The sequence below is a fragment of the Crocodylus siamensis genome, chromosome 2, assembly GCF_052110815.1.
Source record: "Crocodylus siamensis isolate JL-2025a chromosome 2, ASM5211081v1, whole genome shotgun sequence".
NCBI lineage: Eukaryota > Metazoa > Chordata > Crocodylia > Crocodylidae > Crocodylus > Crocodylus siamensis.
The window spans coordinates 253124573-253149645 of record NC_143396.1 but is presented as its reverse complement, the minus strand read 5'-3'; the positions used below and the strand labels follow the sequence as shown (position 1 = coordinate 253149645).

Genomic DNA, 25073 nt, shown 5'->3' with positions numbered 1-25073 from the left:
CCTCCACCACACGGACGGCGCGACCTCGGAGGAGCAGTTCTGGGTCCGTGGCGGATGGCTGCGGAGGGGGGGCAGGGGGGAGTGCAGGGGAGACAGCATGAGGGTCCCGGGGGGCAAAGCGGGGGGAGAGCACAGCAGCGAAAGACTGAGGCTGAGGCACGGAGGAGCCGGGGGAGGCTCTAGCCAGCTGCTGCTCCGCTCGCCATCAAAGTGTCTTGAGGGGGAGTGCGGCCCGCGCACACAGCGTCCCTATGCACACGCCGCGGGGGCCGGCGGCCGCCACCTGCACCCCCGCCATGGCCGCACGTGCGGGCGGTGCCGCGGGCGGGGCGAGCGCCCGGGGGCGGGGCGCGCGGCTCTTGAAGCGGAGCCGCGGGGCCGGCGGCGCTCACATGGGCCGGCCGCGCCCCGCGCCCGAGCGCCGCTGCCGAGCCCGCGCCCGCGCCCGCTTCCTTGGGATGCGCGCGGGGGGCGCGGCGCGGTGAGGCCCGGCCCGGCGATGCGGCTGCTGGGCGGCTGGGTGCGGCTGCTGGCGGCGCTGGCGCTCCCCGCGCCCGGCGCGCAGGTGGGTGCTCGCGGGGCCGGGCCGGCGCGGTGCTTCACCTTCCTGCCTCTCCCTCGGCTCCGGCCGCCGCTCCCCGCAAGAAGCACTATGGGTTAGTGGGGCCGGGACTAGGATTGTGGCCTCTGCCAGCCCTCCCCAGGGCACCCTCCAGGCTGGTGCAGCTGAAGGGTGGGAAGGCAGGTTTTGCCCCCGAAATCCCCTGCAGTGAGCTCTGGATGCCTTTTGCTGAATGGTCCTAGGGCTCACCTCTGTGCCCTTTTCTCTCTCTCCAGCGGCTGGATGTGTCCCTTGGAAACAGCACCTCTGACAGGGCAGGTGAGTCTCCTCATGGATGCGAGAGCTCTGGATCTCGGGGGCTGGAGGTCTCTCCTCACTGCCGGGGAGCTCTGGCCCCCCTCCATGCACCCCATGTGGAGCAGGATGCAGCCCCTGTGTGCTCCCCTCCGTGTCCCATTGTGGGTTGGGAAGATGGAGAGGGAGGGCCAAAATGGACCTGCAGTGGTCTGGTGTGATCTGGGCTGTGCTCTGGGGCAGCCTGTTCATCCAGTGAGGCTTGGGGGATCTAAGCAGCAAATTGCTTGGGGTAAGAGGAGACTTTCTCTGGGGGCTGCCTCTGTCAGTATTGCCCCCTACAGGCTTTCTTCCTCTGGAGCACCAATTTGGGGCCACAGAGGCAGCATTGGGGGAATGACCTAGATTAGATAGATCCTTGTTCTGACATGGGAAGGGAGCTCCTACACCAATGGTATCTGTGTGGGATCCTCCAGGCCTCCCCACCCTTATCTTAAGATTATAACATTTTCCTGAAATATTCCACACCAGCTGCTGTCCTAACACCCCTGTTTCAAGGCTAATTTAACGTGGCAAATTCTAGAGGGTCCAGAATCAAGCTTGTAATGGCCACAGCTGCAATCTTGGCTCTGAGAAGTGCCATGCTTCTCCAGAACGGATGGAGCCTCTCCATGTCTGGACATGGGAAGGTTGCCTGACTCCAGCCCAGGGGACAATGCCTGAAAGTGGAAGAGAAGCAGATAGGACAGACCAGCAAGGAGAGAACAAACCTGATAGTTGGGTCCATAAAGCTGAGGCTCCCTTGGGCTATTGTGTGTGCAGCAGAGCTGGTTCTGGTGCCTGGTTGCCCATCAAGTCTCCCAGTCCTCAGAGCTGGCTCCAGCCTTGCACCCGGATGGTTAGTGACTGCTTGAGGGAGCGGGCAGCATGGTATCTCCTGGACAGCAACTCACAACCCCTGGTGGGGGGGGGTGGGATCTCTTCCAGTTCTGCCCTTCCAGGAGGTTTGGGGCCGCAGCTTTTGTCGGCCTTTGGAGAAGCTGGTGGACATTGTGACTGAGTACCCCAGTGAGGTGGAGCACCTGTTCAGCCCCTCCTGTGTCTCTTTGCAACGCTGCACTGGCTGCTGTGGGGATGAGAGGCTCCAGTGTGTCCCCGTGGAGACGGCCAATATCACTATGCAGGTAGGAGCTGGGATTGTTCTCCAGATGTGTTGGGATTCACAGCATGGCAAGGGACTTGAACACTTCTCTAGGCAGCTGGGAGCATAACTTCTAGAGCTTCCCACTGTCAGGATGTCCTGCCAATGCAGGAGACAAGAGTCTTAGAGGTTGGTTTGACCTATTTCAGGCCACTAGGATTTGTGTTGGAGTATCAGAAATGGCTTCTGAGTGCTCTGTCTCGGCCTGACTTAGGGGCTTTTCCCCACCTGCTTCTGTGTTTGGTCCCTTGGGGGTGGGAGCTCTGGCATCATGTATATATGTATATACCACCAACTTTTCCTCTATAAATATCCAGTGCTTGCTAGAGGGGATTTTTCAGGGGCAAAACCTGCCTTCCCACCCTTTAGCTGCACCAGCCATAGGTCATTGCTGAGGATCATATTGTTGGATCTCTTGCCCATTGGCATTTAGAGCTGTTGACTATCAGGGCTCCTGAGAGGTCTGTTCTCTTGGGTCCTTGACTCCATAAGTACTGAGATGTTGACTGGCAGGGGCAGAAGAGGTTGAGATTTATAGCATCTGCTAGTTCCAGGCCGTAGGGCCCCTGCATTCTTCTGATGAGAGATCTTAGGCTTCATGAATGGTCTGTGAAATCTTTTCTCCTCTCCCAGGACTGTGGGAGGCTGCCCTCAGTCTGGCCCCCTCCCTCTGCACTGTTGGAGATCACTCTCTCTACCAGGGCTGTGGAGCTGGGGCAGAGTGGAGGGAGGGAGTGGGGAATGAATCTGCTTTGCCAACAAGATCTGATAGTGACTTGGTTCCTCCTTTTAGCTCCTGAGGATGAAGCCGGAAGGGCAAGCGCCCTATGTGGAGCTGTCCTTTATTGAGCACCAGCGGTGCAGTTGCAGGTATGGACTGTCCAGACTCGTTTTTCTCCTGTGCAGCTATTTCATCAGTAGCAGAGGAGACCCTGCAGGTTCATCTTGCTGCAAAACACTATGACCAACTTGCATTGTGAGGTTCCCAGGCTGCACTAGCTCCTTTCTAAGTGGCTTGGTAGCACCACCTAATGGCCATGCTGTCATGAGCACTGGCAGCAGAGTAATTCTTCTCCAGCCTGCCTAATAACTATGAGCACTGAAAAATGAGTGAAATCCCTGCTTCCAAAAGGGCCTATGATTTGTTTTAGTTGCTTCAATTCTGAACCTCTTAAGTGTAGTTTGAGAGAGGCTGAGCACCTGCACCCCCTCTGACTTAAGGTGAAGTCGATGCCTTGATGGGGGAAGGGGTAGGGGGAAATGCAAAAGAACTCACTTTGGGTTCTCAGAATTGGTGAATGTTTTTGGACACATCTGCTTGGGTGTGAGAGTTGGTCTGGTTTGCTGACACTGCAGTGGACTGGTCACTAGCTCCTGGCTCTTCCCAATTTTTAATCTAGGTAGCTGCTGGAAAAGAGGCTAAAAATGCTTTTAGTGCTTTTTCTGTTGTGACTTTGCCTCATGAGCCATCAGTGGTGTTGACATAAGGATGTTTTCTCACTACTGAGGTGGGGGTTCTGGAAGCTGGTCTTGATAAGCCATGCGCTTTGTCTGTTCTGGTATTTCTATAGCACCACTGCTAACTATGGGAGTGATTTAAGCACTGGCACAAATTATCTAGAGAGGCTGTAGAATCTCCATCTCTGGACACTATTAAGAGCAGGTTAGACAAATGCTGGACTGGGGTAGTTTAGTCTGGGTTGATCCTGCCTTGAGCATGGCTTGGACTAGGTGAGGGCCCTTCCAGATTTTTCTTCCCTCTCCTCACCCCCACTAATACTGTGATTTCCTAGTTGCCAGGAGCTGTGTTAATACTATGTACTGAGTGTGATTTACCTTACTCCCTTCCCTTTTTTTCTCCAGGCCTCGACAGGACACATTAAAGTCAGGAAGGTAAGTGATGGCAGCAGAGATACTGGAGTCAGGGACTGTGGGCCCTGGCTCAAGCCCCCTTTTTCCTTTCTGTTTTTACAGGAGGAGACGCAAGGGCAGAGGCAAAAAAAGACAAGACAAGAAGAGATCTAAAGACTGTGACCTGTAAGTGGGCATTAATGTCAGAGGAAGGGGTGGCAGGAGCAGAGGCAGAGGCACTGGTTATGTTGGGTTATTCCTGTGGAATAACCAGGTCACAAGTTGGAGGCATTAACTTAACCATGTCACTACAGCTGTAAACAATGAAGGCTGTTTTGAGTGGAGTCTGCCTGTCCCAGAGCATTCGTGGCAGAGTCTGGCTATGTGCTGATTTTATTAGAGCACACCAGAGAGAGAAACGAAGAAAATACAGAGCACTCCAAAAATCAAGGTACTGTGTACAACAAACTACCCCCAGGCTTAGCCAAATCCCTCTTAGAAGAAATCAGTCTTTTAGTGCATTAAGCAGCCCTCAAAGGATAGTCCTGCTGAATATTTGAGTAGGTTGCTACAAACAGCGGTTACTTCGTGACCAACAGAGAGCAGAAAGGGATAGCAAACGGAGGACAGAAAAGGTGGAGGGGAACACAGCTTTTATTGATCTTGGAATAGAAGGTGCCTAGTTAGTTGTGCCCTGGGCTAGCGGGCACGTGGCTTTTGACAACAGTTGCTGGGAACAGTTCTTAGTCTGGGATGCTACCTGGCTGCTCTGGTCAGGTGGATTTCTTCCTCCTTGCCCCGCCCCCTGCCACCCATACTGTGCCTGTGGCTATGCAGATCTCCATGGGACATCTTATTCTGCTGTGCTACTGCCATGCTGTGCAGTTGGTTTCTGGATAAGCTGACAGAGGTGGGGGCAGTGGAGGATGGAAGGAACAAGCAAAATAATCCCTGTATTGGGATCTGTGAGCTAGTGGTGGTGGTTGGGTGTCCCACTGACCTCCCACTAACTGAGGCTCACTGCTGAATCTCCGGCTCCTGCACTGCTCCAGTGGCCCTTCCCAGGGAAACCAGGAGACCTGTCTGCCTTGCTTTTGCTGTCCCCCAAATTTTCCCTTTCACTTCAGAAAAGGGGAGTTCTGGAGGGAATAGACCACTTTCTCATGTTCTTTACCAAGTGTAGCTTCTGAGACTCTGGCTTGAATTTGCTTTCTCATTCCTTTCTTTGTTTGTCAGTCGCAACCTTAACCTAGTCCTTGGGTGGTGTCTATCTGCCTCCTTGTTTGGACGAGTCCAGTCTTTCTGTCCAGAACTTCTGCTGACTGCTACAAACATTCTGATGTTGCAGGCCAAGTTGGACTCCTGTTACCTTGGATGCCACGGAGGGCAGGCCTCTGCTCACTTCTCCCACTGGTGGCTATCTGGGCTGTAGCCTGCTGCCCATGATGGGCTAAGGGCTGACAAGCTAGCACCTAGAGCAAAGCTGCTGTGTGCCAGTGCACAGGGGCAGATGTAACCTTGTGTCCCTTTGCTAGCTTCTCAAAGTACCTTTTTTACAGCTGTTCATGTAAACCCTTCTGGTCCTCCCTTTGCCCCTCCAGCACTCGCTTCCACCTCTGGGGAAACAACTCAGCCTCACAACCTCTGTTCCACAGGTGGGGAGATGAAGTCCTTGCCTAAGGGTCACCCAGTGAGTTTGGGGCACAGCCCAACACCAGTAGAGCCTGGGAGTCCTTACTCCCAGTGGCTACTCAAACTCATTCTCCCACCTGCTGTACTTACCCTGGTCTGTGCTCTCTCATTGCAGATGCACTATTCCACGCAGGTAGCCACCTCAGCAGGAGAGGGGAGCACCACAGTGCCTGTATTTATTTCCCAGCCCACTCTGGCCTTTGTGTGCACCAGCTGCATCCCTGACTAAACCTTGTGGGCCCACTGGTAACCTCCGAGCTGTGACCCTCCAAGCAGACAGGAGCTGCAAGTGATTGATGATGAGGAAGTGGCACTGCTTAGTCTTGCTGGCGAGGACAAGCCGGACTTTTGCTTGGCTACCTGCAGGGAAACAGCTCCAGGTGAAGGAGACAAGATGAAGCCACTCACCAGCCCAGCTGCAGGGCCCTCCCAAGAGTCTCTGTATTGTTAACAGCTGAGATTAAAGGACTTTTGTTTTAGCCAAAACCAGGATCACAGCACAGTGAAGGAGCAGGGGGACTGAGGCTTACAGTTTTTGTCCCCTCCATGGTGAAGGGAGGGGAGCACAGGGATGGAGCTCAGATGAGCCTGTAACTGAAGCTTAGATTCTGCTGTGCCAAGTCTGGGTCAGAGCTTGAGGAGGTGCCTGTTCCATAGGCTGCAGCATTGGGACCGCTCCCTACTGCTGTCAACTGCAGGTGTCTGTGCTTTCATCACAGCCTCCTGTTCCTGAGCTGCCAGCTGGGAATAGGACTGCACAGTTGCAGAAACATGAGCCTAGCTCAGGCCTCCAGTGCAACATACTGCTGTGGAAAAAGACAAAACTGGAGAAAAAACAATAAGCAAAGAGGGGGGCTGGCCTGGGTCCTACCTCCCACGGGGTGGGAGAAGGGAAGCACAGGCTTGGGAGCCCCAGGCCACCTCAGTACCCTGTATGCAGCACAATCCCTAGGGCTCTCACCTGGCTGCAGCACAGCAACATCCAATCCTACACCCCTCTGAATAAAGCTGCCGTAAACTCCAGAAGCCAGCTGTGCAAATGATGGTCTCTCTCTCTCTCTCTCTTTTCCTGACCTCCCCACTGGTGGCTGTTCTGGCCTGTGCCTTCTGAGAATTACTATTCACCTTGTCCTGCTACTACTTTTTCCTCTTCTCCTCAGCTGTAGGAGGTGCTAAAGGCAGGAGCAGCTAGAAGCTCCCATCCAGCCTGTACTCTGGCCTCTTTCCTCTCTTTCCGCAGCCAGCTAAGGAAAGAGGTGGGAGGCTGCCTTCCATTATGCCCTGGAAGCAGGAACCATGTGTAGTTACATTTCTGGGCTACCGGATTATACCACTCGGGGCTATCAGGTCTCTCAAGGCTCCTCACCAAACATGGGAAAGAAGTGTCTCAGGTCCATCTAGTTTCCCAGGGGTTAACTTCCAGCTATTCCAGTGGTTCAGTGTATTTGTCAGTTTTGTCCGTTCCCTGCCAGTGTCTGGCTTCTTACCCTGTACCCTCCCAGGGGGCCTTCAGGTACACTCCTGCTCACTGACCTGGCTGTTTGCCTTTCCCTTCTCTCCCAGGACTCCCTTGCTGCTGAACTGCACATCATTGCTTCTGTGCTGCCCGGGTGTGGGGCGGGGGCAGGGGTCACCAATGCTTGGGCCCTCATCTGTTTGATAAATCATGCATGTCACAGTAAGCAGCTGCGCAACAGGCCAGGGGCTTGGACTAGCTCAGTTTCATCCCCCTACTTGTATGACTGAACCCACTTGCTCTGCCAATCTCCATTTTCTGATGTCTTGGTAAACCTGTCCCCAGCTGCATGAAACCCCATGCCCACCCCATCCAGTCCCTGCAGTGCCAATTGACCTCTGTCTTCCTTTCCGGGGCACTATTTTCCCCAGACATCTTCACTCCAGATCCTTGCAGCTCAGCAGGGGCCCTGCTGATTCATACATGTGTGTATATATGTATACACAGCCACCCCTCATTTAATCTATACGTGCAAATCTACTTTGTCTCAAGATTCCCCACTGGCTACCCAGCCCTCAGGCTCCTGCTGAGCTCTGCCCCTTTAAGATGCAGCCAAGTGCTCCAGCTCTCTATCGATTGGTGTTTTATTCTAAAAGCAGGGTGATGAGCTCATCTGCAGCCAATCAGAGCAGCTGTGGGGTTCCACGCTTCAGCTTGCACCTGAGAGGCTGGGAGCTGGCAGAGGAAAGTGGGTAGCAGCATGATGGAGACAAGGTGGTCCCTACACCTCCAGGGACCAGGCTCATGACTCTAACAGGTACTGTCCTTTCTGGGGAGGGGGTTTGCCAGCTTCTGGCCATCTCTTCCCAGCCTGGCTGCTCCCACAGCTGCATCAGCCCATGGCAGGATGCAGAGCCCCTTTCCTGGCCCCTTGGGATCAGATACTAGGGCAATTCACCTGAAGCAGTGGGGCTTCCCTCCGCATCTCCTTCCCCTTGTGCTGCCAGGGATGGGCTTGCTGCCACGTAGCGGGGCCCCTTCTTCCATTTCAGTGCTGGCATCTTCCTAGCAGCGCCCTCGTCATGGCAGGAGATGGTGCCACCTGAATGAGCACCCTTCTGGCAGCACTGCTCAAAGCAGCCGGGGTCTGGCAAAGCCAGTCAGCATCAAGCCATGCATGCTGTAACACCGTGTATCTGTGAGTGATGCTGGAGGTCTGTGAGTGCTCCTGACAAAGGGAAATGGGGAGGCTGCTTATTACTCAGTGACCTCTGCAGCTGGAGTGAGTGTCTGTCTGCAGGATTGATCTGTGTCTCAGCCCCTGCAGCCACAATGGAATCCGTGTGACAGCCCCTGGTGCCCTGATCTCAGAGCTCTGCATCGATCCTTCACTCAGGCTCAGGGTCCACCATCTATCCAGCAGAGACCGAGTGCAGAAGCCCTGCAGCTAGAACCCAGCCTGTTGGTTCTTGTGCTGCTCTGCAGTTTGCAGCTCTTGTTCCACTTCCTGCTTGGTTGGTGGCTGCATGTGCAGTGATGAAAAGCCAGAGCAGATTTTCACTTCTGCTTCCAGGAGAACATGGGGCTCTAGCCACAGTTCTGCACGAGTTTTTCAGTCCTGGCCCCTCTACAGGTCTGTCAAAGCTGAGGGCTTTGCTCCTGACTCATCTTGGCTGGTGCATCTATGCCCAAACCCTCATCTGCAGCCCCCTCCCTGCTCCTCCTCAGTCCCCCACCTTCTGTCCTCCCCAGCTGTGCCACAGCCCTTGCACCATCTCATGCCCCAGCCTAGCATTACAGGGCCTGATTTTCCTTCTCCTTTGTTTCTCTTCTTTCTGTTGCAGGACTGCGGGGGCTGAGCTACTGAGGATGACTTGAGAGTGGTCAAGCCATGAGCAGAGTCATCTGTGAGCGCCCTTTGGGCCTGGACTCAGAGCCCTGCTCCTGGGCATTCTCCCAGGCCCGTGTTTACCTGGAGCAGATTCGAAGCCGAGTCTCTCCAGGAGGCCTTGATGGGCATGGAGCTGGGAAGCGCGATTACCTGGTGGATGCAGCGAAGCAGATCCGCCTGGCCCTGGAGCGGGATGTGAGTGAGGACTATGAAGAGGCTTTCAACCACTACAAGAATGGCGTGGATGTGCTGCTCAGTGGCGTGCAGGGTATGGCTGACTTGGGGGCCTGCGGGAGGCAGGGAACACAGGATATGTGGTCTTGGTAGTATGGGAGGTTCAGGAGCGCTCTAAACATGGGGCGCAGGGGCACAGTGGCTATGTGGGCTGCTCTGGGAATTTGAGGGTTATGTAGGTGACTCAGAGGTACATCTTAGCACTGGGCAAGGTGCAGCAATGCAGCAGAGTTTTATTAACATGGTTGCTGTGTTCACAACAGGGGGGTGGTGGAAAAGATACCAAGACCAGTTTCCACGGGAGGGAGCAGAGTGGGTCAGCCGATGGGAATGGGGAATTGATTCTCTGTCAGGCAAGGGGATGAGGGAGGAAGAGGGCAGTGGCTGATGGAGTGAAGTGCAGTAGCCATTGGCTGATGTGTTTGGGGGCAGCCTTGGGAGTGGTTGGTGTATTAAGAGTGTGGCAGATCAGGCTAGTGCGAGGGCCATGCCATTGGGATGTGGCATGAGGGTGGGATGCTATGAGGAGTATCATGTTTGGGGACCTGCAGGTGTTCCTTTGTCCTTTTTCTGAGGTATTGAGATGCTGGTTATAGTTAAGCCTGGAGGGTGGGAGGGAGATTTGACTGGGAGATGCTAATGCTGTAGCTGATGCTTAGAAAACCCAGAGGTTCCTGGCTAGAGAGTCTTACTTTTCTGCTCAGAATTATATCTATAGAACCATAGATCAGTCAGCCTTACCTCTATCCCTGGGAAACTCCTAGAAAAAATTATCAAGGAGTACATCTGTGGGAGCCTGCTGGCTAATGTGATACGGAGGGGTAACCAACATGGGTTTTTAGCAGGCAGGTCCTGCCTGACTAATCTAGTTTCCTTTTACAACAAGGCCACTAATTGTTTAGATGCAGGAGTTGAGTTAGATGTTATCTAGCTGGACTTCAAGAAGGCCTTTGACAAGGTATCCTATACCATCCTTATAAATAAGCTGAGGGGATTTTCCTTGGATGATTACATGGTAGATCGGGTAGCAGATTGGCTCAAGGGTTGCACTCAGAGGGTGGTAGTGGATGGGTCGATGTCAACTTGGGGGCAGTGGAGTCCCTCAGGGCTCAGTTCTGGGTCCAGTGCTGTTCAACATTTTCATCAGCAATCCGGATGAAGGGGTGGGAAGCACCCTGTCCAAATTTGCAGACAACACAAAATTATGGGGTGCAGCTAACACCGTGGAGGGGAGGAACCAGATCTAAGCCAACCTAGACAGGCTGAGGAAGTGGGCAGAGAGCAACAGGATGCAATTCATAAGGGGAGAGCAACAAGAAGTAAGCAACGATTTGTTCACCAGAGCACCCCCTGGAATGACAGGGAACAATGGCCATAAGCTACAGGAGAGAAGGTTTAGGCTGGACATTAGGAAAAAGTTCTTCACCGTCAGGGTTGCCAGAATCTGAAATGGGCTCCCAAGGGTACTCGCCCCATCCTTGGGGGTCTTCAAGAGGAGACTGGACAGGCACTTGGCTGGGATCACATGGCCCCAGGGTTGGTGACTCTTTTCTTGCCTGCCAGGGCAGGGGGTCGGACTAGCTGGCCCACTAAGGTCCCTTCCAACTCTATGAATCTATATTGGTGCCAAATTTGGGGAGAGGGTACATGGGCTGTGAGGGTTTTTGCCTTCCTCTGTAGTGTGGGGCATAGTCCCTTTCCTAGGATCTTCTGAGCATACATTAACCAGCTATTCTCCTATGGCTAAAGCAGCAGGGCATTTCCCCTGCTTTCCCCAAGGGTATGCCCTTGGGTGTTCTTGGCATTCCAGCTACTGTTGCTTGCAGTTGTGGGTGAGCCATGGGGATTTTGAGGATGCTTTTGGTTAACACATGGAAGGAACTCGATGGTCTAGAGGGTCCCATCCAGTCCTATGTTCCCATACTGCTGAGAAGTGCTGGGGGTAGGGTGCAGTGGGAGGCTGGCACTGTGACTAACATGTGGCCCACCCTTTTGCATAGTTGACCCCAACAAGGAGCGCCGAGAGGCTGTGAAGAGAAAGATCACACAGTACCTCAAACGTGCTGAGGAGATTTTCAACTGCCACCTCCAACGCACCTTGGGGAATGGGAGCCCCAATGCCACGGTGAGGAGCTGGGGACAGGGAAATGTTTTCCCAAGGGCTCACCACATGTCTTGGCTGGATCTTCAGGGTGCAACACACACAGCATATGCGGTGCTGTCGGAGTCCTCGAGAGCAACTCTATAGGCAAGGTTGACTGGCATGAGTGTGAGGCAGGCAGGCTGGGGATGGGACAGAAAATGCAGCAGATAGATTTCAGGTCCTGAGAATACAGCCACCTGTAGGATGATATCATTGCCTTTCTGATCAGGGAAGATATACAAGGCCTGCTGGTAGGGGAGATCAGAGACTAGTCAGCCTAAGCAAACATCAGATGTGGGTCACCTTGGGTACTGCACACAGCATTGGGACAAGGTTTAGTGAAATGCTTTCTCAGCACCTTAAACGACTGCTCCCTGGGATAGCCATTTCTGGAGCGCTCCAAAGAAGTGGCTGTTCCTCCTCACTCCTGCAGCCTGCAGCAATAAACTCATGGAATAGGTGCAGTTAAGTAACAGGTCTGGTCTAAACTACCCTGCTGTCTGACAGCTGTGTGAATGGAGATCTGGGCTGTGCCTCTGTCAGGCATGAAGCTAGACAGAAAAGATCCTTTTTATGTTGCTAGCCAGGAAAGTGAGGGAGAAGTTTAGCAGCACAGCTGACTCAGGACAATGTTCTCCAAGGAGATTGCCCATGAAACCTCCGTACTGAGTTCCCAGAGCCCTGCAGGTTCTCCACTCAGCCTGGAACCGAAGGCTTCTGTTGAAGAAGCCCAAACTAAGCCTGAATCCAGTGCCAGCTGCAAAATATTGTTGGCATCTTGGAGAGAGAGAGAGAGGTGGATGAGGTCAAATCTATTTCAGCCACCAGCTCCAGAGGTGAGGATCTGAACTAGTTCAGAGTGACTGTGTCATTAGCAAGGCAGTCTGGATTTTAGGTGCTTTCGTTTAAACCTGGATTTTATTTTGATTTTTGCCATGACTGAAAATGGCTGCAGTTTCCTGTGGTTCTCAATAGACTGAAGCCACAGGGTGCCCTTACTTAAGATGGCTGGCCCTAATAAGTACAGGCTGTATTCTTCATTGTTTCCAAAGGAATTGAAGCTAAGCTTCACTAAGCTAAAATAGTGATTCCCCCATCTCTTTCTGTGAACCAGATGAAAGGCAGAGTCGACTGGGAAATGTCTACAAGCAAGAAATGAAATTACAGGGCTGTATGAGGGTTGAGAGGAGAAGAAAGGTCAGGGGATGTGAAGAGCAAAAGGACTGGGACAAGGCAGTGTGAGGAGGACGTGGGGAGTGTATGGGGTAGAACAGCAGTAGGCAAGGGTTTCAGAGCTGCTGGCTGTACCAGCCTAGCTCAGACCCCAGGTGGGTCAGTGCTCCTGACCTAGCCTGCTGCTGTCACTGCTGCTTCTGTCAGCTGCCTGGCCATGGTGTGGGCAAAGCCTCTGCTGCCTGGCCATGGCAGTGTGCAAAGTGCCCTGCTGCCCACCTGCAGCCTACCCTGCCTGGCTGCACTGGTGTGGTACAACACAGGCAAAGCTCCCTCTCCACCCCACTCAGTCCATAGGCTGAATCCAATGACTCCATGGACCATATCCTTCCTCTGGGCGATATGTAGCTGACCCCTGGGATAAGCAAACTAGAGGGCGTGGAACAGGAAGAGTGGGAAGCTCTGTGCAAACTAAAGTACAGAGATCAGGGAAAGCAGAAGCCTGTGGGGGAAGCGGGGAAGGAGAGCTTGGCAGGATTTTGCGTAGGACAGTCTGATAGCCTAGGCCAGGGCAGGAGAAGAACTGGGTAGATGGGGATGTGAGGTACCATCTTACCCCAGCCTGCTATTTTGTGTGTGCATAACGGGTTGCCTTTACTTCTCCTGGGCTGTGGGAGTCTTGTTCCTCAGGGTTTCTGATCTCCTAAAACATTTCCCAGTTCCTCATTCATCTTTCTTATTGGCTCTCAGGGTTACAGCAGCCTTCGCTTTCGGCCAATCAGGACACTCAGCTCACCAGTGGAGAACCTGAGGCGCTGTAAGGTTGTGGGAGTGATTGAAAAGGTAATGAAGTGCCTGAGTCAGGATCAGCAGGTCCCCACAGCTCCTGGCAGCCAGGACCACTGGAGACTACAAGTCTTTCACATTGTGTCTACCAAGGAGGGTTGGTGCGATTTGCCCACAGTCCTCCCATCATAGAAACCCTTGTGCTAAGATGAGGGTGACTCTGAGGGGGGTGTCCCTGACTAGTACCGGAGGGCAGTGTGCTCTGCACAATAACAGTGATGATTTGGCTGAGTGCATGCTCTCCTTTGGGCTAGTGCTGAGCCCTAGTGCAGATGTGACAGAGGCTGTGTTGCTAGGCACTCTGCCTGTTAGCTGAAAGGTCATGCTGTTGTCTCAGTGACTTGTGGTTGTTAGGAGACCTAAGATATTTACAAACCAGGCAGTTGGTTGCCCTAATTCCAACCTGGCATTTCGCTTCCATCAACTGAATCCAGGGCACCTGGATGATGGATGATACCTGTTGGATAGTAGGTACCCTCTCTTGGGAAGATGGAGCTAATTAGTTCCTTGCACCCTCAGCAAGTCATCCTTTTCCCCATCCTGAGTGCCAGAACTTGGGGTGACGGGTTTTGCTCCTTTCTGCCTTCTCTTCATCCTACTGCAGTAGGGTGAGGACATTCCTCTCAGCCTCCCAAGGCCCAGACCTTGGATGGAGAGTGCAAGGGAGTCCAGAATGAGGAATGTCAATAATGACTGATGAGTGGAACATGCTTTGGGATTCACTTTGTAATCTCAGGTTCATGATGCTGTATCTGAAACCACTGGTCAGCAGTATAAGTACAAGGGCTGGAAGAACACCAAACTGGTGCAAAAAGAGACAACTTTGAGACTCAAATGACTCTTTAAATGTCTGTCTGAGCTGTCTGGGTGTCGGTGACACAGGTCTGATCTGTATTGTCTTGAATTTCTTGCAGGTGCAGCTAGTTCAGGATCCAGCCACTGGTGGGACTTTTATACTTAAGGTGGGCGTTTCCTGCTCATCCCTCTCCCTGTCTTTAGGGAAATCCTCTGGTAGGGGATAACCCAGGATAAGCCTGACCTGAAGGATTCATGGGAAATGCTTTTCAGCACTTTGATTGGGGCTTTTCATCAGAAATGAATTATATAAACATGACCGATGAACTTTCTCTGAAGTCTCTCCCATGCTCCAGCATGACCCACCCCATCCTCCACTCCCACATCTCCTGCAGCGAAAGGGGAATTCATCCTCTTTCTTAAAACTATCCTTGTCATGGAACTCAATTTGGAGCTGAGGGGGCAGGGGACATGTGGATTTGGATTGAAACATGGAACGGATTACAAATGCCATGAGCCTGGGGCATTTAAACAGGACAGTTGGGAATGATTGTCAGCAACTGCCCATTAAGAGCCCTGGACTGTAGTAAGAGGGGGTATAGAAGCGGGGAAAAATGAGAGGTATCAGCCAGGGTGGAGACGGTGGAGAGGACTAGAGTAGCAGAAAGATTTTGGAATCAGCTTGAGGTAGATGGGCAGAAGTTTGGCAGGGGCCAGTACTGGAATAGCAACGGGGGTTACAGACCAAGAATAATATGTATTGTCAGAGCTTTGTGGTAACCCAGGCATGAGTAGCAAGGGGTATCCTGGGTATTGGATGGAGGACTATGAAGCTCGGCAGATGGAGAGCTCCGTTCTGTATGATGGTGGTCATCAGTCCATGAGGTAGAAACAGGGCATTTGTCAGAATGGGAGGGATCAGTCTCTCCAATCTGGTCTCCTGCCTTGGTGAGGAGCCAGTCTCCAGGGAGGCAGTGATATTTCTGAGCTGGAAAATCCACAGTTCTGTGTTCTCCTCCAGAGCCTCCCCAAGTCCCACGTGGAGACCCGCGAGCGGCAGACAGTCATTCCACATGGTGTCCCTTTCATGGTCAAACTACTGCGCTACTACGTGAGTGAGGATTCCATCTTCCTCCACCTGGAGCATGTGCAGGGTGAGTGCAAGAGCCAGTGTCCTGCACTGTCTCTTATCCCCCCATGTCCTTGACCTGTATCTACCAACCAACTCCCCTCTGTTGAGCTAATCTAAGCTTCTCTGTTTGTCTGGGGTTATTTTCTGCAGTGACTATAAAATATAGCTTTCCCTTCACAAGGGTGATGACCACAGGACTCAAGAGAACCTGCAGCATGAACCACTGAGCATCACCAGCAGCTTGAGAAAGGGGCTGCTGAGATCCGTTTGGCTGGGAAAATAGGATAGGGATAGGTCCATGGAACATGTGTGATGATGGGGTCAATATGTAGTAGCAGCAGGGTTGTTGGGATCATGGAGTCCAGGGGAGGGAGTGGAAATGGTCAAAGGGCTCATGGAAACACAGACATTTTGGGAATCGAACAGACCATTGATGTTTCTAGTGTCCATTGTCCCACTGTGGCATGGGACACTGGACACACGATGGGGACAAACTAGCAGGATGCCTGTAGGGGACAGTTATGTCCCTCAGATATATTGGAATTCCTGGGATGTGTCAGCAACATCATGAGGAGGAAAAGAGAACTAAGTGAGGCAGGTTATGCAAATTTAAAAAAAAAAAAAGCTTTGACAGAGTCTTACAACAGTTTAAGAAAGATCATGGGAAGACAGGCAGAGTTCTGTCAGTGGCTAAGTGACAGAAAGTAAAACACCCAGTTTTTGGGAAAAATAAAGTGGAAGGATCCCTCCAATGTACAGAACAGCTGAATGGACCCAGGGATTTACTGATGATCTGGAAAAGGGGCAAGCAATGAAGTGGCACCATTCAGAGCTAACAAGACTTTATGTAAATGGGTGCAGGAGAAGAATGAGGTCACTCCCAGGGGACCTAGCAGGGAGAATGCGCAGCACAATGGCAGATGGAATTCAGTGGTGACAAGCACACTGTGATGCATGTTGGAAGGAATAATCTGAATTACTCCTACATGTTTCTACAGCACCAGTGAATTGAACCTGCACAGTTGCTGGTTTAATAAGAGGTTGCACATTCTTGGTAGCAGCTCAGCTGTTTCATAGCAAAGATCTGACAGAAGTCTTTTGACTGGATACCATCCTGGCCTAGTCCCTAGTATAATTGACCAGTTTAGTCAAGCATCCCTCCTTTTCAGTCTTGGACAGTGCCTCCCCTTCATTCCGTAGGGCTGGGAAGGCCACCTGTGGCAGAGAGCAATGAGGATGCTATGAATGTGGACCGAGGAGGGGTGAAGATGTGGTTGGGCTGGGGGATGGAGACAGATTGGGTGAGATGAAGGGAGCCAGGCAGTAGGGATGGAACTGGAACCTGGGATAAAGACAGAGGAATGCTGCTACCTAGGGACCAGAGGGAGAAGAGAGGAGTACTTAGGGATGGTAAGGTCAGGGCATGTTCTGGGTGGAGCAGTATGAGCAGCTCAGGTTTGAAGCCTGCTGATGCTTTGAGCCCTGCAGGCTGGAGGCCAGGCAGGATAGCTAGTGGCTGGAGTCTCAGGATTGGAGGTATCTGTAGCAGGCACCTGGATTTCTGCTTTGCTGCCTCTCACACTTCCTTCCTTTCACTCTCCAGGTGGGACACTATGGTCCCATCTCCGCTCTCGGTCTCATTTACGGCGAAGTCTCTCCTATGGCTCTGGTCCCCCACATCCAAAGCCCAGCTCAGCTCTGGGAAGCTACAGTAGACAAGGGGTGGTAGGAAACATTTGGGGTCCTGGCTCTGGGTACAGCCAGAGCTCTAACCTTGGCCTTGGGAATGGCACTGACCTGAAGTTTGTGAATCAGGCCCCACTGGAAAACACTGACCAGGCTCCTGCCCAGGAACAATCACCAGACCCCTCCGATGCAAGAGCAGGGACCCATTGCATGTTCCATATGGGACCTGCCAGTGGCCCCAGGGTTGTCATGGCAGGGAAGGATTTAAGTGCAACATGCACCCTGCATGGTGGCCCCAATCCTGTTGTAATGGTGATGGCCAAAGGACACTGTGCCTTGAACAGTCAGGAGTTGGCCTCCCATCCACATGACTTGCTAACCAGCAGTGAGGGTGTGAGCAGCCCACTGGAAAGAGAAGCTCCCTGGCAGGATCCAAAGCTGCTGGCTAGTGGGAGGCTTCTCCAGATCCCTGCTCAAAACCTGAAGGCTGTGAGAAGTGGCAGCCTGGTGAAGAAAGAGCCTCTGTATCAGCAAATGTCTAATGGGCCCCAGGCTCAGCCCATATGGTCCCCACGAGCTCCCCATGGACAGAAACAAGTGCCTGGAACCACCTGGCCCAACTTCAGTGAGCCCCACAGGCCCGACTCTGGGTGGCAGGAGCCCATGGGGGCCATCTCAGGAGTCCAAGACGGAACAGGCCAACACAAGAAGCTAGCACCAGCACAGCAGAGACCTGCAGGCTGCTGGGCCTGCCAAGGGGATAGCCAAAGAGCCTGGGCTGTGAATGAGGAGCAGGTCCAGCTGTGGGCAGCAGAAATGCTCCTGGCTCTGGAAGGACTCCACCAGCAGGGTGTACTCTGCCGGGATCTCAATCCTAGGAACCTACTGCTGGATGCTGCCGGTAGGTGTCCTGGGAGGGGAGGTTTGCCCCTCAGCAAGGGGACCTAAGCTGAGCCCCCCCAGGCTCTCTCTGCTTTGTTTTACTCCGTGGGGTCTGGGCACCTCCAGCTGAGGCCCTGCCTCTGTGCTCTAGACCTTGGAGCTTCTAAGAGATATGGACAGCAGGGGCAGAGCAAGGCTATGCAGCAACACTGGCCATACAGAACATCGATAGCCCACCTGGGAGATCCCTCAGAGACCCCCTGGGAGGGGATGAGATCAGCTGGCCTGGTTAATCCAGCAGTCCCCAGGGCTGATCAAAAGCTGAAGGCCTGGACTCTGCAGTTCACCCCTCTGCAGCAACCCCCCGCTTGATCTGTTCACCCGCTCATTGCTCTCCAGGTGCCATTTGGGCCTGGCTTTCCTCGGGAGAGTAGCAGGGCTGTGCTAGCACCCTGGTTGCTTGGATCTCCTCCCACAACACCCTTCCATCAAATGCAGGTCTGTCACACCCACTGCCCCTTTCCCAGACGTCTGCACTGAGGGACCTGGCTGCTATCCATCGCACTGTTGTGGCTTGGAGCCCAAGTGTCTTGCAGGCCATGGGGGCGGGGCAGGGGCGCTGGTGTCTAGCTGTTCCCCTCCCATTCATAGGGACAGGGTCTAGGAGGGAGGGGTGAGGGCCTGTGGTTCCTGCTGCACTTGCTGGCCTTGCCCCTGACACTGGTGCTAATTCACAGGTCACATCCGTCTCACTTTCTTTGGGCAATGGACAGAGGTGGAGCCACAGTGCTGCAGCCAGGCCCTGGAAGAACTGTATAGTGCCCCAGGTAAGGCACCCATCCACTGCCTGCTCCTTCCCCTCCATCATCAGGCCCTGTGGGAAGAATCACCAGGAGGAGATTCCCACCAGGATCTTTCCCAAGGGTGGCAGCAGACAGCCCCCATGGGATTTGGATGTGCGTCACTGCTTCTCTCCTTCTTTCATCCTTCGTGCCTTTTGACTCTCTGCAGAAGTGGGTGGGATTTCTGAGCTGACTGAGGCCTGTGACTGGTGGAGCTTTGGGTCACTGCTATATGAGCTGCTGACTGGACTGGTGAGTGGTTTCGCATCCCGGTCCTGGGGCAGGGGCAAGGAAGGGCAGTAAAGTCATAGAATCATAGAAGTTTGGGTTGGAAGGGACCTCAGGAGGTCGTCTAGTTCAACCCCCTGCTCAAAGCAGGACCATCCCTAACTAGATCATCCTAGCCAAGGCTTTGTCTAGACAGGTCTTAAAAACCTCGGAGGATGGAGTCCACAACCCCTCTGGGTAACCTGTTCCAGTGTTTTACTACCCTCCTTGTGAGAGTGTTTCCTAATATCGAACCTAAACTTCTCTTGCTGCAATTTGAGCCCATTGCTCCTTGTTCTGTCATCTGTCACCACTGGGAACAGTCTGGCTCCATCTTCTTTGGCACCCCACTCCAGGTAGTTGAAGGCTGCTATTAAACCCCCACTCAGTCTTCTCTTTTCCAGACTAAATAAGCCTAGTTCCCTCAGTCTCTCCTTATAAGTTGTGTGCCCCAGCTCCCTAACGATTTTTTTTTGCCCCTGCTGGACTCTCCAATTTGTTTGCATCCTTCCTGTAGGGGGTGCTCAAAACTGAACACAGTATTCCAGTTGTGGCTTCAGCAGTGTAAAATAGAGGAGAAGAATCACCTCCCCTGATTTGTTGGCAACACTCCTACTAATGCAGCCCAATATGCTGTTAGCCTTCTTCACAACCAAGGCACAATGTTGCCTCATATTCAGCTTTTTGTTCACTGTAACTCCCCAAGTCCTTTTGTGCAGAGCTGCTGTTAGCTAGTCAGTCCCCAGCCTGTACTGGTGCATAAGGACAAGTGCAAAGTCCTACTGAACCTCATGAAATTTCTTTTTTTGGTGCAAAACAATCTTGAGGCTCTGTAGATCATGAGGGAGACAGTCCTAGTTTTGGTACTCTGCTCCCCACAGAGCACTCCAAGTGTGTGTCCCATTGCTCCTCCTCTTCTAGTGCCTCTGGGAAGAGGTTTTGGTGCTGAGGGTGGTAAACCTAGAACCTCAGGGCCTCCTGCCTACCCAGGATCTCCCCCCGCCTGCCTGCTGCTGCTGTTTATGGGGAGCCAGTCTATCAAAAGGACTCCTCAGCTCAGCCAGGGACCTCAGGATATGGACTGGGCTGTGTCTTAAGTGCGTCACTCCTCCCTGACTCTCAGGAGGGGCTGGCTGAGGGCCCGGATGTTACCCACTGAAGGGGAGTGGCTGTAGGGTCACTGCAGTGGGGACGGGAGCAGTGGCAGGTGCTTGCTCAGGACTCTCCTTACTGGCTCCGTCTGCATCCCACAGCCACTGTCCCAGTGCCACCTATCAGGGATTCATCCTCACACCCAGCTGCACCTGCCCGAGGGGCTCAGCCTGCCTGCTGCATCACTGCTCACCGAGGTGAGGATGCTCAACCAGCTGAGGGGAAGACAAGGGGCAGCAGCTCCCATCCTGGGAGCAAGGTGCCTGGGTGCAGGCTTCTGCACCTCAGCCTATGCCTGCTCCTAACACACTCTCCCTCTCCTTTCCAGCTGCTGCAATTTGACCCCAAGCTGCGGTTGGGCTCTGGAGGAGGTGGTGTTGCCAAGCTCAAGTCCCACCCCTTTTTCAGCTCTGTCCAGTGGAGCACATTGGTAGGCTAGCTTTCATCACCCCTGGAGCGGTACACTGAGGATGTCACCAGACTTGGAGCACAGGGTGGCACTAGGACCCCTGGTCCATGGGACTTGTGATCCCAGGCAATGCCTAGGGGAGGTCCCCTGCTCCTGAGGCTGTTCCTATGGAGGAGAGTCTGCACTGAGTCTGGTTTTGCAGCCTTGATTATTCTCTGCCAGCTTCCCTCTGTGTTTCAATAGTATCTTCTGGTCTGGTGCCTGGGCTGGGGCCTGAGGAGGGTCCTGTATCCCATGCCCATGTCTGTTAGGGAGAGAATGGGGCAGTAACGTAACCAGGAGTGGATGACCAGGCACCAGCCCCAAGCACCCACTTAGAGGAAGCACAATAAGGCAGCTGCCACTGCTGCAGACCAGCCACTGCAGGTGCCACTGCCACTGCCTAGGGCACAGCTTGGTACTTCTGCCTCTGGGAAGGAGCATTGGCACTGAGGCTAATAAACCTGGGACCTCAGAGCCTCCTGCCCCCTGGGTAGTGGGCAGGTCTCTCCCTCCACCTGCCCACTGCTATCTGTGGGGAGCCAGTCTACCACTGAGACTCCCCAGTTCATCCAGGGAGCCCAGCTTGTCCTATGGGGCAGCCCCTACCAGGGTCTAGTTCTCCACTGCCCCATCTGATCCTGTCTCTGCCTGCCCTCCTCCTGGTGGGTCCACAGCATCCCAATGCCTCGCTTGTCCCCACTTCCTCTTTGCTGCTGTCTTGCATTGCCCCTTGTGGCTTTCCTGTTGCATTTCCAGTGGCTGCTGCTAGATGGGGCCCGGGGTCCCATGTTATGCATTTCTCTGGCTGCATGTGCATTCGCATCACCTGCCATTGCTCTCTGCAGACACAGGAAGACACTCCTGCTTTTGAGTGCCTCTCTGTGTCTGTCCAACCTCAATAAATTTGCCTTTGTTCACACAGGCTTGTGATTCTGATTTTGGGGGGAAAGGGGGCACAAGACACATGACACCTAGTTCAGAGTCCCAGCCCAGGACAGGATCCTGGGACTGAAGATCTGGTCCTGAGTCACACACATCCTTGAGAAGCTAAGGGCCAGCAGGTGGAAAGTCTCAGGCTTGGCCCCCTAAGCCTCCTGGACAAGCTGCTTTCTCCCGTAGGTCACGAGGGGGCGCCCTCAAAATTGTAATAGAGTTTGCTTAATATTCAGCGCCTGGAACTTTGCTAGTGCTGCCCCTGACTGTTGCCTGCCTCTGGTCCCTGCTTCTGATTCAGGCTCTGTAGGACACTGGCTGCAGCTCTGGAGCACATTCCCTCTGTAAAAAAGCTGCTACTTCCCTTGCTGGAGGCCCTGCCTTTTGCCCCAGGCTCCCTACTCAGCTCAACCCTGCTGCTTGCAGCCTTGGCACCAGATCCATGGATTTATCCCACCCAAGCAGCAAGCTTCTGTTGTACTTGGCACCCGTGCTCCTCCTTGGGGGTCCTGCCCTTCCTTCCTACTGGTCCTAGAGGCTGCAGGCAGGAAGAGGTTGATGGGTGACTTATTGTGGGGGTGGTGGGGGAATAGATCAGGCATGGACAGGGCCTCAGCTGCTGCTTAATTTTTGAAAGTGGCTGGGACTGTGGAGGGCTTTTAATCACTGCATAAGTAAATTCAGTGCAGGAGGGAGCTGACAGGGAATGGAGTGGCAGGGGCTGTTCCCCTGCTTTCAGTAGCTCAGTGCTGCTCTGCAGCTTTCTCCACAGTTTGTGCTGAGACTGAGAATGGAGGTAGCCTAGAATAAAGGGAGAACAGGAGGGCCTGAGCCTGGATACAGTTGCCATATGTCCCCTTGGTAGATGTATTTGTTCTGCACTGTCCAAGAGCCTGTGTGGCATTTGGAGAGGGTTGAACCCCTGCTGGAGGTCACAGGCCCAGGGACAGGGGGTTCTTCACTACCATTAGGAGTTGCTCCTAGGAGCCTAGAGATGGGACTGAGGGATGGCAACAGGTGCTGCTGTGGTAAATGGCAGCTAGTGCTGGCTGAGAGCAGAGGCCTGGGCTGGACAATGGAGCAGGTGCCATTGTCTCCTACCTTTCATGTTTTTTTTTGTGCTAGCCAAGAGACCTAGTCCCTTTGGATGAGCAGTTTGCAAGTCTTTCCTTCTGCCAAATTCTGAAGCTGTGGCACTGAGGCTTCAAAGGGCCCCATGCTTGCCTTGGGAGTCCCTTTTCTTGGGTCTTGGGCATCTTGAGAAGCTCAAGTGGTAGCTGAGAGTTAATGGGCACCTGGGCCGCTCCTGCTAATCCCCTCACCCCTTTCTCCCCTGCATTGGGGCTTGTGTTTCTCAGCCCTCCCTCTCCCAACCAGGACTACAATTCCTAAGTGGGTGGGAGGTGGCACAGGAGGTTAAGGCCTTTAGGTGCCAAAGAAACTGCTGCAGCTAGCCCCCCTGCTCCGAGTATGGCCAAAATCACTAAAGGGTTTGTGGGACTGACTCTCCAGTCTCCATCTGTAACTAGCAAAGCCTCTTTGTAGGACTTCATGAAGACACAGCTAGCAGGAGGTTACTAGAGTTGTTTTCAAAGCATTTTCTTCTGCTGTGGGGCTGTTGACTAATTAGAGAAACAGATAATTAATGGGCCAGTTTCTAGCATATGTGGAAGGCGTATTCCATTTGTGGTTGACTTGAGGTGCCAATAGCACTCACCACTTTGCTATTTGTATTAGCCACAACTAGTGTTGATATTCTTCTCACTTGCCTGGCAGCCCCAGGGGATTAAAGGGAAGCAGAAAACAACATGGATAAGGCACAGGTGATACCACAAGTTAGATGTGTGTAGGTAAGCCAAGGGACTTCATCCTCCAGCCAAGTATTGCCACCCAGCCTCATCCACTAAGCAATTGCAGCTGCCAGCATGCTCTTGCATTTATTTATCCACAACAGGTCAGATACAAGGCCCTTTCTTTCCAAATCAAAACATGACTGCTATGGCTTCCATATTAGTGTAGTGTAACACTGTGCGTGGGGCTTCACACAAGCCCGAGGAAAACTCCATCAAGTGCAAAAATGGGCCTATGTTGCAAGTTAACATTAGATTCCATCTGCCTGTGGTTAGGAGACAGTGCTGAGCTCAAGAACCACAACAGGAACAGATGAAAGCAGCTGAGCAGCTGACAGTGGAATGGAAAGGTATACGATTTATTCTGGTCATCGACACCTCACCTAGCTCGGAGGCCTGGTTTGTTGAGCCTCCACCTGCAGACAGAGCTAGGATCAGTCTGTTCCCAGGGTCCCTCTACACAGGGAGCGCTCTTTTTAGTTTTAACATGTGCAAGCTGTGTCAGGCCATGATTCTAGGCACATTTACAACATCAGGAAGCAGAGTGCTGTTTCATGTTTACTCTCTCACCTCTAAGCAAGATCTCAACTTGTGCAAAGGTGTTCACATAAACTGGAGACTTCCTGACGGTAGCCAGGAGCAGGTTCTGGCAGCAGAGCCCTGCAGGCACATCTCAAACTCCTTTATTCCTTCTGCATGTTAACTTAGTTAGAAGTGACAGGACTCTTTGGTAATAAAAGGCTATTCCACACTCATGCCTGTGAAACAGGCAAGTAAATAAATCAAAGGTTAGAGCTGGAAAAACTCCATTAAATCCCATCCAGTCCAGGAACCATTTTCTAATGTTCTGGACATGAGGGTTTCCTTCCTTAGGAGGTACTGCTCCACCTCCAACAGCAGGTTGCACTATCCAAGGTCAGCTGCTTCCACTTTTAGATTTCATTTTATTTTTCTAGCCCTGGTTCTTCCTCCTTTGGCAATCCTTAGCATTCTTCCATCCCCCCGCAACCAAAATCTCCATCTAGCTGCAGGAAGAACTAACAGTATCCCCAAGCTGCAGGAATTACTTTTTCAAAGCTGTCCATACCCAATGACTCCAGCTCCCCCATCTCTTGAGACCTTGCTCTGTCCTCCCCTATTCTAGCAAGGAAATGCCTACGAGGAGCTATCCAGTTACAGCAGTTCCAGTGTCAGAGAGGAGGAATAGGCCCTCCCTGCTTGGTGACAAAAGACCTCTGCATTTGCAGACAATTTCCATTAACTCATGTCTAATTACCTAGGGTCTTTTGGATGCAAGACTGCTGCAAGGCCAGGATTAAACAGATGGGAAGTCTCAGCCCCCTATTAATGACCATGATAGAATGAAACCAACTTCCTCCATCCCTCACTCCCATACAGAGAAGGTAAAGCTGTGGCCCTGCCATGGCGAAAAACAAACAGAAGAAAAAAACAAAACGAACTTGAAGTACCTGATATCAGGGAAAAATAAGGGAAATACTTCAAAGAAGGCAGCAAGCAGAACTCAGAGCCTGAAAAAAAACCACCTCAGTGCCAGAGAAGACAGAAGAAGTGACATAACTTCAACCTAACAGCTAGAGACACTCTCCACCAACAGCAGGGAAGAGGTTTAGTGAACCAGTTCCCTCAAGTACAGAGTTTAGGCAGGAGAAAAAAAAAAAAGTTTCAGCCCACAATGGCAGCAAATGTCTAGGGGAGGGCCCACCACAGAGCCCACCCTGA

General features: G+C 52.8%; 2 protein-coding genes across 7 annotated transcripts; both read left to right on the top strand.

Moving 5' to 3' along the window:
• Positions 1 to 334: 334 nt before the first annotated feature.
• On the top strand, positions 335 to 9034 carry PGF (placental growth factor). Of its 4 annotated transcripts, none has more exons than XM_090033698.1 (7): positions 336 to 565; positions 838 to 880; positions 1844 to 2040; positions 2851 to 2927; positions 3921 to 3950; positions 4032 to 4094; positions 8901 to 9034. In XM_090033698.1, the coding sequence occupies exons 1-7, from the start codon at positions 500 to 502 to the stop codon at positions 8932 to 8934; spliced, it is 510 nt and encodes a 169-aa protein (XP_089889824.1). In that variant the 5' UTR covers positions 336 to 499; the 3' UTR covers positions 8935 to 9034. The 4 variants fall into 4 exon arrangements, with proteins under 4 accessions (XP_089889826.1, XP_089889824.1, XP_089889827.1 ...); XM_090033699.1 differs by lacking the exon at positions 8901 to 9034 and adding an exon at positions 5716 to 6086 and having other exon boundaries at positions 338 to 565; XM_090033700.1 differs by lacking the exon at positions 3921 to 3950 and having other exon boundaries at positions 335 to 565.
• On the top strand, positions 8948 to 25059 carry RPS6KL1 (ribosomal protein S6 kinase like 1). Of its 3 annotated transcripts, XM_090033693.1 has the most exons (10): positions 8948 to 9215; positions 11182 to 11306; positions 13248 to 13340; positions 14258 to 14305; positions 15160 to 15292; positions 16874 to 17857; positions 18576 to 18665; positions 18850 to 18932; positions 20201 to 20296; positions 20428 to 25059. In XM_090033693.1, exons 1-10 carry the CDS (start codon positions 8948 to 8950, stop codon positions 20536 to 20538), a joined length of 2031 nt encoding a protein of 676 aa, XP_089889819.1. In that variant the 3' UTR covers positions 20539 to 25059. The 3 variants fall into 3 exon arrangements, with proteins under 3 accessions (XP_089889819.1, XP_089889820.1, XP_089889818.1); XM_090033694.1 differs by lacking the exon at positions 18850 to 18932; XM_090033692.1 differs by lacking the exon at positions 18850 to 18932 and having other exon boundaries at positions 20201 to 25059.
• Positions 25060 to 25073: the final 14 nt, after the last annotated feature.

Bases quoted from the DNA above. Each gene is read 5' to 3' on its own strand.
- RPS6KL1 (XM_090033692.1), top strand. From the start codon at position 8,948: ATGAGCAGAGTCATCTGTGAGCGCCCTTTGGGCCTGGACTCAGAGCCC. The intron at 9,216-11,181 runs GTATGGCTGACT...CCTTTTGCATAG, and splicing joins GCTGCTCAGTGGCGTGCAGG to TTGACCCCAACAAGGAGCGC. The intron at 18,666-20,200 runs GTAAGGCACCCA...TGCATCCCACAG, and splicing joins AGAACTGTATAGTGCCCCAG to CCACTGTCCCAGTGCCACCT.
- PGF (XM_090033698.1), top strand. From the start codon at position 500: ATGCGGCTGCTGGGCGGCTGGGTGCGGCTGCTGGCGGCGCTGGCGCTC. The intron at 2,928-3,920 runs GTATGGACTGTC...TTTTTTCTCCAG, and splicing joins CACCAGCGGTGCAGTTGCAG to GCCTCGACAGGACACATTAA. The intron at 4,095-8,900 runs GTAAGTGGGCAT...TTTCTGTTGCAG, and splicing joins AGATCTAAAGACTGTGACCT to GACTGCGGGGGCTGAGCTAC.